Here is a 15041-nt window from a genome sequence, read left to right on the forward strand (position 1 = left end):
CTGCCCCGCATCCGATGTGTAGTATTAAGCACTGCCTTGCTTCCGAATGTGTAGTATTCAGCACTGCCCTGCTTCTGATGTGTAGTATTCAGCACTGCCCAGTATCTGATGTGTGGTATTCAAAACTGCCCTGCATCCCATGTGTAGTATTCAGCACTGCCCTGCATCCCATGTGTAGTACTCAGCACTGTCCTGTATACAGTGTGTAGTACTTAGCACTGTCTTGTATACAGTGTGTAGTATTCAGCACTGCCCTGTATCTGATGTGTAGTATTTAGCAATGCCCTGCATCTGATGTGTAGTATTAAACACTGCCCTGTATCTGATGTGTAGTATTCAGCACTGCCCTGTATCCGATGTGTAGTATTCAGCACTGCCCTGTATCCGATGTGTAGTATTCAACACTGCCCTGCATCCAATGTGTAGTACTCAGTGCTGCCCTGCATCCGCTGTGTAGTATTCAACACTACCTTGGATCCAATGTGTAGTACTCAGCATTGTCCTGTATCCAGTGTGTAGTATTCAGCACTACACATTGAATGTGTAACATTCTAGCATCTATGGCAAAAATGTTGTTATTGCCAGTAGGTAGAAGTTTGCTATACCACCAAAATAACACTCAGAGGGTTATTCACAAAGCTAGCCGAAGGATCAGCCGTAAGGATCAGCTGTATTATTTATTTATTTTTATATCAGGCTTTCTGTAAGTGAGAGAAAGCAAGAAGTAAGTATGTTTGGGAATCATTCTTCTGCTTCACAAGAAAGGATTTCAGATCAGTGGATTACTGACAGAGGGTCAATTCACTAAGATGTATACCTATGACAGCATTCATTATTTTACCACATGATAATTCTCACATTTCTCATGAATCTACATTTTTATTTCCACCTTCACCTTATATGGTTCTATTTTCTGCTTTCCTCAGCAGACACCTCATACAACCTCTCAGTTATCACCAGGTAGAAGCTTGGAGAAAATCTGTGCATCAGTCTGTGCAAACGAACCCCTGGATGCCTGGAGAAAATATGTAAGTACCGAGCATGTAGGCTTGTGCTCCCTATATTCACTTCAGGCCAGGTTCACACCGGGGCGATCCGTGACCCCGCAGCAATCGTGCACGATATCGTGTGAATTGCCACATGGTCACGGAGTTGCCCAGCCACTGACGATTGCGCTGTGGGTGCCATTATTTTCTAATTGCTGCATGGATGTACCCCATTGAAGTCAATGGGGATGCGCAGCAATCTCTGTCTGCAATTGAGCACGCCTGCGTGATCACGGGACACACGTCCCGGATCGCTCAGGTCTGCACTGGCCCTCAAGGTTTAACTTTCTATTTTTACTGGAGTGTATTTTTAGTTTCAGTCTCACATTAAATGAGCTTTTCTTTATGGGTTTGGGTTCACTGCAAATCCCTGGGATTCCCAAAGTTCACAAATGGCAAACTTTTTGCAGGTTTGCTGGCAGAAAAAAGTGCATAGCCTTTGCCACTGGGCAGATGAGTCACAAAAGATAAGTATTTGCAACAATCTATAACTCAGCTCTGTCTTTAGAATCGTGGGTTCAAAGCAACCATATTGTCAGTGTGCTGTAACTGTTAGGGCTAGTTCACACCAGAACTGCATCAGAACTGCATGCGTCTGTACACCTGCGGTGCAATGTGTTTTGCTGTGATTATAACCACAATTTTATTGCATTTTTACCGCGATGTGTGTGTTTTTGTTGGGTTTTTTGCTTAAAATTGGATTATTGGATTTTAGGTGCGCTCCAGTGAGTTCCGATACGTTTGCATGCGTTGTGATGTGTTTTGATGCATTCCGTCACGATCCGATGCAGCTAAAATAGGGCAAGCAGTATTATTTCTGGCTCCATTGGAACAGACTGTAATGGTGTGAACAGAGCACAAGAGATGCGTTTTTTGAAGCAGCTCAAAAACTATGACAGTGCTCAGCTTCCATTGCCCTTTGACAATATATTGCTTATTAACCCTACAAATGGCCAGAATAAATAAGAGAAAAGTCCAAAGGCCAGGCAGATTTGCTGACACCTAAAAGGATTTAGTTGGATGAAATTTGGCTCCTACCACTATCAGTCTATTGCTGGTTAGAGGAAAGAGCCAAATCAGAAGTGATAACGTCCTTGTTAAAGGATAGCACAAAGTCATGTCCTAGTGTAGGTAAAAAAAAAAAAAGTATCTGACTGATTATTATGTTCAATACTGATACCACTGTTCAAGCATTAACGTGGGCTATAATCTTTTGAAGATTTTTTGTCTTTAATTAAACATGTAAAAGAGGTCAGCCATTGTTAGCAACTGTATCAATATGTCTTACTATAATAAAAACCGTGTATCAATTGTAATTATCTATGTGCATGGGCACCCTTTTTGATTATCTTAAGCTCAGTTATTGGCAGCCAGAGATCATGTATTCAAGGCTGCCAAAAATTAATAGCTGGGGAACCACAGTCTTATGTTCATGGCAAGAAAGAGGTACTATTTTTATTCCAAATAATGGGATTTGGTAAGGTGGACAGGTGCACTACTTTCCCATTTTCTGTGAAATTTTCAGGAGGTCCAGGTTCTACAAGTAGTAGAATTTGATGACAAACCACAATACCTAATTCACCTCCTACCTTCTGTACATCTTTCATCTAGTGCAAATTGGCATTTGAGATGTGGATAAAATTGAAGTTTTAATACAGTAGTACATTCTATATCTGCCCCACTTCCATATTAGCTGTAGCATGTACCCTACTGCCTCCTGCATCTCCCCATTGGTCATACAGACAGAGTGAGGTACAAGAAAAGGCTGTACCAGAACTTGGCTTTAGCAAATGAGGGTGATATTAACATAATTGATTGCCTCTGATTTTATAGGTCCAGGGACACTTCTTTATATATCTAGAAGTATGTGCAACCTCCTATAGGTGCATTCAAAGAGTTTACAAGTCATTACTGATCCCCTGTATTCATTGAGGAAATACACTGTTCATAATCACGTATATTTGATAAATATTAAGTGAGAGATGAATTCAGTTTCAGCCATAGCATAGTAGTTATGTGTCAGTTTCAGCCATAAAGAGTAGTTATGTGTTACTTTGGGTGTAGCTTTGGCAATACCATTAAGTGTCAGTTTGGCACATAGGTTTAAGAATATGTGCACTTTTGCATTAAATGCACCAAAGAACCCCCTCAACCCTCATAACCAAGACAGCTGCAGCTTGCCTCAGGCCATGGCTTTGTTTACAGCCTTCCACTGCATTCCTATTCCTTGTTGGCAGGGTCTTTGTAATAAGCAGATTGAAAGATGAAAAAGGGAATCCCGTGAGCTAATCCAGCTTCAGGGGATGGCCCTATTTACTCTGCGTAATGTACTCTTATAAAGAGGGAAATACTAAATTACAACCAGAAAACATTATTTATACAGATTGAGCCTTCCCTACTACTGGAGGTGGACAGCTGAATTAGAGGGAGCAGGACTTTAAACTCTGAAGGGATGGGGCTTAATAATAGCTTGGCCTACAATTAAGGCCCCATGTGAAGCCTGGATCCAAAGGTGTTCTACAGTGGACCAAAATCCATCCGAAGACTAACATAGATACTTGAAGACACCATAAGGAGCTGCATTTCAGCACTGTTAGTAGGGTTGCCACCTTTTCTTCACGTGAAACCCGAACACTTTATCGCTGCGTGGGGCAATTTTTTGGGGGGGAGAATATAGAAAGAGCAAGAAGGGACAACGGTCTCTCAGGAGGATGTGCAGGCTCTCAGGTGAGCTGTGCGGGCTCTTAGATGGGCTATACAGGCTCTCAGGTGGCCTGTGCGGGCTCCCAGGTGGGCTATGTGGGCTCTCAGGCGGGCTATGCGTGCTCTCAGGTGGGCTATGTGGGCTCTCAGGTGGGCTATGTGGGCCCGTGGCTCACAGGAAAGCTGCCAAAGTGCCCATCAAGTGCAGGACTTCAGGCAGCCGCATCTGTCAAAAAATTTAAAGTGCCGGTATCAACATTTAGTGTCTCGTGTTCGGGTGTCAGCTGGCCTGAAACCCGGACACAGAACTCAAAAACCAGACTGTCCGGGTGAATCCCAGAGAGGTGGCAACCCTTACTATTAGTACATTTTTTGCCCTGGTCAGATAACTTTAATCCGTGAGTATATAAAAATGTTAAAAAAATGAATGCTTGAATACGATTTTTTTTTGCTCTAGAGTCTTGTTGTAATGCCCCTTTTCAGACCATACCCCTTTATCTATGTTATACCATTTTCGTCATGTATTGATTTTGATATATTATTGTATTTGTAATTTAATGGTACATTTTCATTTTACTAAATTGTTAATTGTATTCCTCTTTTAAATTCTGTTCCTAGTCGCCATCCTCAGTTACCTCCAGGGTACTGTTTGGTTGTTTGGCCCTCATATTTGACATGTGTACCATGCCGTTTTTCATTTCGGAAATCCTAAAACATACAGAATTTGACAGCTACGTACGGCTTGAAGTCAAACTAAGCATAAAATCCTTTCTGTAGCATTTTTTAAGACGTATTTTTCTGCTAAGAATAAATCATGCCATTCAGTGGGTTGTGAGACAAGGCTGGTGAAATCTTATTCCTGAATGACAAATCTACCGCAGCTCATAAACACATCAGTTAAGTAATGCGTGTCCTTAGAATTCTTGACAAATGGGCTGCTGATAAAAGAAATAGTAATAGTACCATCATTAAACAACATAGTTCTTATGATTGAAACTACCGTAATTACTGTTTCAAGTTAAATAAAAAACACATATTAGTTGTGATTCAAGAAGTGGATGACAATGTTTTATGGGTCTGGCTTACTTCTGCATATTTGTATATTGTTGGCATTTGGAGGCCATTAGAAGATGTCCTCCAAGTTAACAGTGTTGTTTTAGGCCTCTCGGGGAATTCTGAGGTGGCTAGTGACCTGCTGGTATAGTTTTAGAGAAAAGTGACCAGTGCCATAGTGGGGGATGCAGCGGGGGCAGAGGTTAATACTTGGCCTAGCTGCAACCCAAATTTGAAACTGCTTGCCTTATTCTTCTATTTTGATGGCAGCATCATGGTGGTGTGTTAAGCTAAAAGACACTTTCTTACTTACTATTTTTCAGGGAGTGAAGTATTGGAATACGTAATATGTAGATCAGAGAATAGGTGACGGTATTCTCCCCCTAGGTTGCCATGGGTTACTGCACATCAAAATACTAAGAATTAAGTGTACTGGTTGCCATGATTATTGCACATCAGTATACTAGGAATTCTGTGTGTTGGTTGCCATGTAACGGCACATCAGTATACTTTGAACTTGTAGCCTACTCCACCAATGCAGGTTCCCAGTCCCCTATCTAGTATCATAGCATTACATCCCTTTCCCTTTCCTGACAGGCATTGCCCATAGGCCCCACATCCCCCTATAGCTGCTCATACAGTTCTCCAGCCTTTTTTAGTTGTGTACTTCCCACAATCTTCAGTCCAGTCTCATCAGCCCTGTAATTGGCCGAACTTTGCTTTTCTACACACTCTTTCATCGCAAGCATCTATTGGCTGTTTGCAGGGCTACTTCAGGTCCCGCCCCTTAAATTAGTTGATTGGCATCTGACATTTAGCAATGACACACCATTGGTTGCTATCCTCTTTTCTTTGACATCCGGAGTAAGGAAGATGATACTGTGGTTGAGCTATGGAGCCTAGAAGACAGGACTCCTTCTGCTGAGTGATAGGGTTGCCAAGAGACCAATAGGATGTGTAGTAACACCTGCTGAATAGGAAGCACACAATACAAGACCAGTGCAAGGAGGTGCCAGTACACAGTAGGCCACATAAAAGGCTTGGATGTTATTAGTAATAATGAGATATTGTGAGGCCCTGATTTACATTTTGCATCACAGAAGTTAAGGAATAACTGCACTTTTTATGTACATTAGCTCTTTTAATATAACCAGGGTCAGCAAGAAACTTTGCAAATATAACCTTATATCAAATAACACTCATGTAATTACCTTAGAGAGAGAGAGAGAGAGAGATCACCAGATTCTGGAGGAAAGAAGCTCCCACCAAAGTCTAAACAATTCCCATCTCCCATGATACCTTATTCTAGATAGTCAATTGTAGAAAGCAGAATGCACATCTAGATGAATTCCCTAATAATTTACTTGCTCTACTGCCGGTCTTTTAATGAGTCTTTTTATAAAGTGTAGTACAGAGTGCAGACAGGCTAAATGCAAACAAAGTAAAGTTTTCAAACCGATGACAGCTATTAAAGCATATAAAACAATCAGTGGTAATAAGCTACATGTGCAAACCTGCTTGCTGTTCCAGGATATTTCAATTGGGTTTTTTACAGTAATACTTTAAGCTATGCTCCTGCTCTTCAATATTAAAGGAGAACTATGGGGTTCTATCTTTTCTTTATTAATGCATTCCTTAGGCTAAATAAGTAAATTATGTAATTTACTCTAATTAGCCAAAATGCACAATAAGGCTGTAAAAGCTAATTTAAGGTGGTGGGCGGGGCTAAGCGCCGCAATGAGGAGACATCCCGACGTGTCTCACGGGATCCTCCCCACGGTTCTTCCTCACTGTAACTGACAGTGATTCTTGAGAGCTGCTGCGCGTCCATGAATATATGGACATGCGCAGCAGCTCTCTTCTTATCTGCACGTCCCCGTGTGCCAGCCATCAAGCCAGCTGCTGTGTAGCTCTTGATCCCCTCCCTCCTCCTCATCTGTCCCGCCTACTTCACGACACGTGTAGTGTACAGCACAGTCAGTCCATATATGGTGAATGATGTCACTGGGTATCCCTGCAGACTGGCAAGCATCCGATCAGCAGGGATCCCCAGTGACATAATTCATCATATATGCATTGGCCATACGTGGTAAATGCTGAAGAGAGAGAGAAGGCTAGTCCAATTATTGGTGGCTTCCAGTGCCCATAATTGACACATGTCTATTTAGTTATCTAATGCTGTCTATAATGATGCATTCTGGAATGCTGTTTGCTTTATTGTAATACTACATGCATCATATTTTCACATTACAGCAAAAAGAAAGATGTCACCTTATCTTTCTGCAATATGCTTAGTAAAACCTGAGAAGATTCAGCACCTAACATTGTTGGTGTGCTCTGTAAAGACATGTTGTAAATGTCTTAGCTGAAGCACAATTGTCCCTTCCACTCTACTCTGTGATGAAAAACTACAAGCCTTGTGGGATTAGGATCTTCCAATTTAAGATGGTTATGCTTCAATAACCTTTAGATGCATGTTTGGAAATCCTTGCATTTTCTCAATTAAAATTCCTGTAATCTTCAACAACCTAAAAAAAAACCTGCTTTATTAAAATGCATCTTATATAACATTTAGGTCGGGCATGCTTCTATCTGCTGCTGTTACAGGTCAAACATCTGCACTATACATCTACTATTAATTACAGCAATGTATGTTTGGCCCAGGGCTGTCTTGCAAAGTGAATCAGAGATGCGGTATCTTTTTAATAGAGCTAACTTACTTTATTGTACATTCTGATCAAGGCCCAACAGCCAGCACTCCACTGTAGTAACTAGCTAGTTGAAAAGAGTGATGACTACCCCTGGTGGTTCATGCAATACAACATGCTTATATTCTTGTTTCATTTTACATTCACTAGGCATGAGAAGACAAATTATGTTTTCAAAACTTAGCCACACTCACTGGCAATCACTAACTTAACATGCTTTTTTGGCCCTGTGAATAGTGACCATGTAAACAGCCAAATAAAGCAAGATGGCATAATTTTATCTAAGACATTACCAGATGCAGATCACAGCTACTCTGCAAATAAGGAGCACTAGAAAGAGCTCAGACAAATTATTCATCATTATAATTAATTCATCTGCTACCGATAATACACATTCTGAATATAATTATGATGGTATATTGGATGAATGTATATGTTACTTATGGTTTGGTGATCCTCTGGTGTATATAATTTGTTAAATCAACTTTAAAATGGTTGGATCAAATATACACAACACTTTGGGTTTTTTTTATGAAGCATTGGTTTCAGTCAGATATGTCCAGATGCAGAGCCTGATGAGTGATAAAAAAAACCCCTACAATATGCAATTAGAAAAGGCGAGACACATAAGCACTATCGCTGGCAGCTTAGCACCCTCCATGGAGTATGGGCTATCATGATGTGAAGGGCAGCACACCGGTCTTTTTTTATCTGTAGTCACAGGACAGACGAGGGTCCATTACAACTATCGTTTGAAAAGCAGCTTGGAACAAAGCAGCAAAGTAACTGGAATAAACAAGATTTTACAATGGGCTTTTGCATTGTATTCTGCATCACTAGAGCAGGGGATAGATACAGATGTTTGCCTGGAAAATCGACATCTCCATATGCTGCAACTTAATAATTAGGCAAAAGCAGCCTAACTTGTGTCCTGGTGTTGAAATGCTTCCTCTGACAAAGCTTAAATGAATCAGAACATCTCATCTGTGTTCAAAGGAGCACCGTCCCCATTCAGATAGCCAGCCACCCTTGTTGAGAAGGCATTTTGTTTCATCTGAGGCTAGCAGTATAACTCGTGTTCTACTCAGAGTCAATGTCTGCCCTTCTCTGCACTTCTTAAAATTCATCTTGTGTTAACAACTCTCTGCTGCCTCCAGAAAGCTCACAGTGACCACAATGAGATTGCTAATATGTTGCAGTTGCTCCATGAGCCCAACTGCTTCCATTTGCATTTTATTTTCTTGCACACAACAGAGGGTGTTGCCATCCATTAATTATTTATTAATCATGATTTTGTCTGGTCTCTACACAGCAGAGATCCAGAGAAACTGAGCTTGGATTCACGCCCCCCCCCATCAAATTATTGTAAGGTACTGAATTAGGGCGCAACATAGAGCAAAAATAAGAAAAATGTGATTAGATTACGTCTTAAATTGCTTTAGTGAAATAAAATAAGCAAAGAGACAGCTGCACCTGCTATGGCTCATTAAGCTAAAATCATGCATTATGGGTTTTTTTCTTCCACACCTTAGCAAAGGGGGGTGGAATAAATAAATATGTTGTGCAAATTACCTGATAGGTAAATGTTTGCACAGAACGAAAACGACCTGCACTGAATGAAATGTGTACGCCATTCGCACGTCCTAATGACTGGAGAAGCTCAACGCGGTGTTCTAATGTGCTATACACAGTTAACTAGAACGCTGACTGACCCATTTCCTAGAAGTGTGGCCTGCGTTAGACTGAGATGATCCACACACCCCTGGGGCAGAACTCAAGTGAAATGAAATCATACCCAGCCAAATGCCACAAACATGAAAGGCAGATGTATATCACACAACACAGATAGATACACTGCAGTTTAGCTGTCATTAACTGATTATCTCAATGGTTGCAACAACCAACACTGCATATAAATCCTCTAAAAAAAGCCTCTCCTGGCCACTGTAATAGAGTTATTGCCTTGTTTGCTGTGTTGATTTACGAACAGCTTTTCCCAATTTTCCATTTTTCCATGTCAGTTCAGTATCATTTTCTTTGCAGATGGGCTTACGTATCCCGAGGCTTGCGAACAAATGGATTTAATCAAGGAAAAATAAACAAAAACGAGAAAAAAAAACATTTAAATGAATAAATGTCATTACAGGATCCTCTAGCAAAAATAATCACAGATTATCATCCAAGAGACACAGCTGGGATTACCCTTTCATGAAATAATATTCAATAGATTTCATTGTCATGCACATCTAGGAGGCATACTGAATTTCTGAAATCCCTTTAAAAATAATGACACAAGAAATCCTATTTTGACTTATGTGAAGGTCTGCTGTGGATTTCCTTCGTTGTCCTTGTACCAGATAACCTTCATAGGTTGCAGGGTTCTCATGTGAAAGGTTACAACCATTTCTCAGTACAAGCATCATCCACACGTATCAGGCATGATGCTAATAATATGAACACCAAAAGCCAATAAACATTGCCCAAGAAGACCAAATGTAAAACACCGACCATATCAAAAGCATATCTGTATAAAGATGGGAAATGTAACCTTCCTGTAGGCTCCCAGCCATCCTGTTTTTCTCATCAATCACAGGATAGCTCGAAAAGTAGTAATAATTCTAGCTATTCAAGCAATCTTGCGCTAGCATGTCCAAAGATGCTGATACTTACATGTGTTTAGAACACGTAACCACCTATTAAATTCAAACTCCAACTACATAACATATCTGATAGTTTATCATTGACCTGAATTGCCTATATGATTGGAAAAACCAGGATACTGCCTGTGTAAAGGTTTTATTTTCACATCAATATTATCCGATCACTGCTATTTTTTCTCATTGCAGAGATTTTACACCTCTCCGGGCATTGAGATTTTTTTTAGACTTGCTGCAGAATCGAAAATGCATCATTAGAATAGTAGGTATTCATTTTCTATTTACAACAAATTGAAACTTTAAGGAAACACGTTTAGCAGATCTGCAGTGACGGTGCAGTCATTTCACTGTAGCTTAAATGAACCGGTTAACCCATCAGTGGCTCAAGACACCTGCAATGTGCTGCCGTGTGGGGATGACAGATGCACTTCAGCAGTGCAGGAGTTAAACTCTTTTTCCCAGGAGCATTGATACATTCCACTCTTTACCATAAAAGCTTTTGCATATTTTTCAGCTCTTTCCACACCCAAGCCGGTATGAAAGGGCAATATATTACTTTTTATTCTACTTACGATATTTGGGCATAGTGGTAGTTTCCAGAGTGGTCGTGGTAGACTCCTGAAACCGAGACTGGGTGGAAACATGGAGATACATTTTGTAGGTAGAGGTAGAATATTCCGTGGTGGGCCATATGGGCATTGGCTGGGTGCTGGGGGTCCCTGGAAGTGGGCGTGGCGCAAAAGTGGTGGTGCTAAGGGGGGCAGTGGTGGAGATAATTGTAGGAGGGGCAACTGTATGGCGCACAGTTGTGGTTCGAGGGTTTGCCCAGATAGGTACTCTGCTTCCCGGGATACGAGTTGGCGCCCGGGTGGTAGTGGTTAAACGGGTGCTAATTTGATTGGGAGTCCTCGTGGTGGTCGTGGTAGTTGTAGTCTCCATACTTTTTGGAAAAGAGCTCGGTTTGGAAAGGAAAATCGGGTCCTGACCGATACCCTTGGAATCCATTAAATCGGGAGGGACATAATCCTTCACAGAACCCACTACAATCCACTTTAAAAGCATCAAACTCAGACCCAAGCCAATGAATCCAATTAAGAGAGGCACTACACATAGCCACGTTTGCTGCCTGTTCCACACAATGCAGTCACTACACCGCACCTCCCGAGGGTTTGGTGCCCCATCCTCTTCTTCTGTAGTGTTTCCACCTGCAGCCTCTTCAGCAGCTGCCGGACGTACAGGTGGCGAGGTGGAGGCAGCCCCTTCACTCATCCTATATTCCTTTCACCCCCCAAAATACATGAGCATGGAGAAGCTGGATCATCAGCATTTAAGTAGGCTCCCCACCACGAAGGGAGATAAATCTCAGCATTCAAATGTCACAGATAATTAACAAACAAACATTCCTCCATTCGATTCTTGTACGGAGCAAAACACCAGAAACAGTGCTGAATCAGCTAGAAAAATACCATCCATCCAGGGTTTAACGTGCTATTCATCCGTGCATCTCTTCACTTTGCTCTCGTATCTCGCCTGTCTCCTGTGCGGATACACCAGCCTTCTTTTTTTTTTCCTTTTTTTTCCAAGCATCCGTGTGTCCCCCTTTTGTCTATTCGATCAGGCACATTCCTGCACACGGGAGCTGCCTTCTCTCTCCTCTGCTTCTCTCTCAGCTAGAGAACAGATGCACCAGCCTTCCTCGGCTGTTTCTTTCAAAGGCGACAGAGCAGCAAAATGCACCTGTTATTCAGCAGTCCCTGCAACCAACCCTTGGCCAGCACTTTAAGAGAGAGACCAATCCGAAGCTAGAGCTAAGGAGAGTCTGAGCTGTGGAAGCCAGCAGCGGTAGCAGTATAGACACCAGCATAAGCATTTAACAGAACACAAAATAAGCCATAGGGGGAAAAAAAACAGCTCCTAACGCACAGTGTGCATGCATGAATATATGCATGCACATATATACATCCATTGATGCCGTGCTTTCAAAATGAGAAATAAAAATGAATGGGATGCAAAGCTTTGGAAGCCTTTGCAGCATCAATTGAATATGGTTCTAGCAGAGCAAAAGGCAGCCTGGCTTTGGGAAGAAAAACTGAAAAAGGCACCTCCCCCTAATGCCTAATGGTAGTTTCTTAATGCGTACAAGATAAATAAATGATCCAGGAAAATCCCTCGGGAACAGTCTGGCGAAACCTTTTTTTTTTTTCTAAACAGGTTTAAAGACCTTTCTTTCCATGCTAATATAATAAATGGCTGTGGTCTTTTGCACCTTGAGAAGGCACATTCCTCTTAGACCTGCGGGGGACTTAATGTGATCAGCTGCTCCAGCTTGGGAACGTTTTCCAATCTCTAGTTGTAGGTGCATCAATGTGTGTCTGTTTGAACAGGTCAAATACCTCGACGGCCCCGACGATGCAACTACGTCAGGTGAAACGTTTGTCTGGCAATTCCAATGTACAATTGAAAGTTTTTTAGAAGCATGTTGCAAGTGTGACTCTTGTCACGATTCCTGATTTATCAAATAACAACAGGACAGAGCTTACTATAAAAAATACACAGCATCTGGGCGGTGGTTGGCGTGTAGCGCCGCTCGCATAGGGACCGGAGCGAGGGTAGAAGCAAGACACCTCTCTTGCATGTTCATTGGGAACCCGGTGCTAAATCGTGTGTAGCAGAGCAGCTACCTGGCTGCGATCTACTGAAAGTCATCCCTTGAGTCAAGCTTAAAAAAAAAATACACAGCTTAGCATTTCTCATGACTATTAAGCTGGCCATACACCTCCAGATTTTTGTATGTTCATTCATATGAATAATCTCGACAAGGTCAATCACAATTTCATTGAATTTTATCATTGAATTTTGGAATAAATGGAGTTTCTCAAACGAAAACCACATTCACTGTTAGAATTTTATTCATTACAGAAAGATTTTCCATTCCACTCCTTCACTTTGTTTAATCAGTACATTTGTCACCGGTCATTGATTTGTCCCCGATAACTAGTAGAGAATTGAACGAACGTTACCAAAACAAAATCTACTACTGGTGTTTGGCCAACTTTAGAAACTGTCAGCTATTATGCTGCTTATAGAGTCTTTCTCAAAGAGAAATCCCTCGTCGGACAGGATAATTCATTGGCTTCTAAAGCTAGCCATACACTATTATATATTTTTCGTTAAAACTGCAGTCTGAGCGTAAAAAAAAATCAGATTCCTCCTCTCATGCTAAATAGCATAGATGGATAAATCGGTGGGTGTGCTGATTGCCTGCCGTCACTGCCGAACTGAGCGGCTCATTCAATTTTCTGATTAAAGGAAGTTAGATGGAAGACTGCTGATAGACTGAGCAAATTTCGTCTGGTTTATCAAAAACTAGCCAACATTTGCAAAGAATCTCCAGCCTAATGCTGGGCACACACCTTACAACCATCGCAAGACTTTTGTCTTGCGATGGTTGTAAGGTACTTAAAAAAACGTACGATCTGCCTATCTTGCATAGGCAGATCGTACGTGGGATGATCGCAAGCCACGCCCCCTGAGGGGCGGGCTTCCGATGACCGCAATGCCGAACGGGCAGTGTGCGCTTGCGCACACCGGCCCGTACGGCTTTTATCGTAAGAACATGCCACAAACCCGCCGAACATCGTACGATGTCCGTAAGTTAAAAGTCGTGCGACCTTACAGTAGAGGTCGCACGGCTTCCACACACCTTGCGATAATTGTACGATTGCGGGATTTCCTGCGATTATCGTACGATTATCGTAAGGTGTGTGGGGACCTTAAGGGTCTACTCACACCATGTCTGCTAAGTTGCGATTTTCTGCACACCAACGAACATTTTTGGAAGCCCTAAATAAGTCAGATGTGTCCCTGATGACACCACCCTATGCACTATAACCTGGGGTGGAATGAATGGTAAAGGCAGGGAGGATGATGAGTTAAAGGTGAACTCCGGGCAGGTATAAAAGACACAAATGAATCAGCTCTGTAATCATTAAATGTGAGCTGCGCAATGCTGGGTATGCACAGTTAAGGTCTCGTTCACACAAATTCTGCTTGGAAAAAAATTGGTTTTCGTGAAAATTCATTCAATTTTTAATTAGTTAATGGGATCAAATTTTCGATCGATTTTGACCATAGTGATGATAAAATTAAAGGAGCAGGATGGAAAACTTTGCGTAAAGGATCAACATTCTAACAGTGACTGTGATTTTCATTTGAATGTCGATCCGAGTGTTAAAATCAAACAAAATTTCCAACAATGTTCAGGTTTCCGATGGCATTATCAAATGTTCTGATGAGATTTTTCACATGAAAGTACAACAAAAATCTACCGGTGTATGGACAGCTTAAAGAAAAACTCTGGGGAAAAAGTTCTTAACCCTTGCAGTGGGGCTACCCCCCCCCTGCAAGGGTTAAGTCCTCATATTCATCTAAGTGCTAAAATAACAAAGTTATTCTAAACCGAACTCAGAACCGACTGGCTGTTAGACTGGTCCTTCCATCCTCTCCCCCCTCTGCTCCAGTGGTCTAAGGTCCTGTGAGTCATTGTGTCCAATAAAGTGTGTATAGGATGTGAGGACGCCGAGGGACATACCATCGCTGGAGCAGGGGTGGGAAGGGATCGATGTAACAGCCATTTGGCTGCAAGGTTGGGGTGAGTATATACTGGGGTATCCCCACTGCAAGGGTTACGAAAATGTATTCTTTAAGTAGATGGATTTGACCTGGTTTCAGTCTCCAGCAGTACTTATACAGCAGGGCTGAAATGTGAGAGGGACAAACAGTACAAGGAACCACACAGTTTTATGCTGACAAGAAGAATGCTGATAGGAAGAGAAAGCAGAGTGACAGAGAGATGACTTCATGACTGTGCTGCT

The 15041-nt window shown here is 41.8% G+C and overlaps 1 protein-coding gene across 1 annotated transcript; it reads right to left on the bottom strand.

Annotated features, from left to right (window-relative positions):
* Window positions 1–10731: 10731 nt before the first annotated feature.
* On the bottom strand, window positions 10732–12220 carry NRG3 (neuregulin 3). The gene has a single exon (XM_018558400.1). The coding sequence runs from the start codon at window positions 11434–11436 to the stop codon at window positions 10732–10734; it is 705 nt and encodes a 234-aa protein (XP_018413902.1). The 5' UTR covers window positions 11437–12220.
* Window positions 12221–15041: the final 2821 nt, after the last annotated feature.

This window comes from Nanorana parkeri, unplaced genomic scaffold (genome assembly GCF_000935625.1).
Source record: "Nanorana parkeri isolate BGI_ZX_2015 unplaced genomic scaffold, ASM93562v1 scaffold337, whole genome shotgun sequence".
Taxonomy (NCBI): domain Eukaryota; kingdom Metazoa; phylum Chordata; class Amphibia; order Anura; family Dicroglossidae; genus Nanorana; species Nanorana parkeri.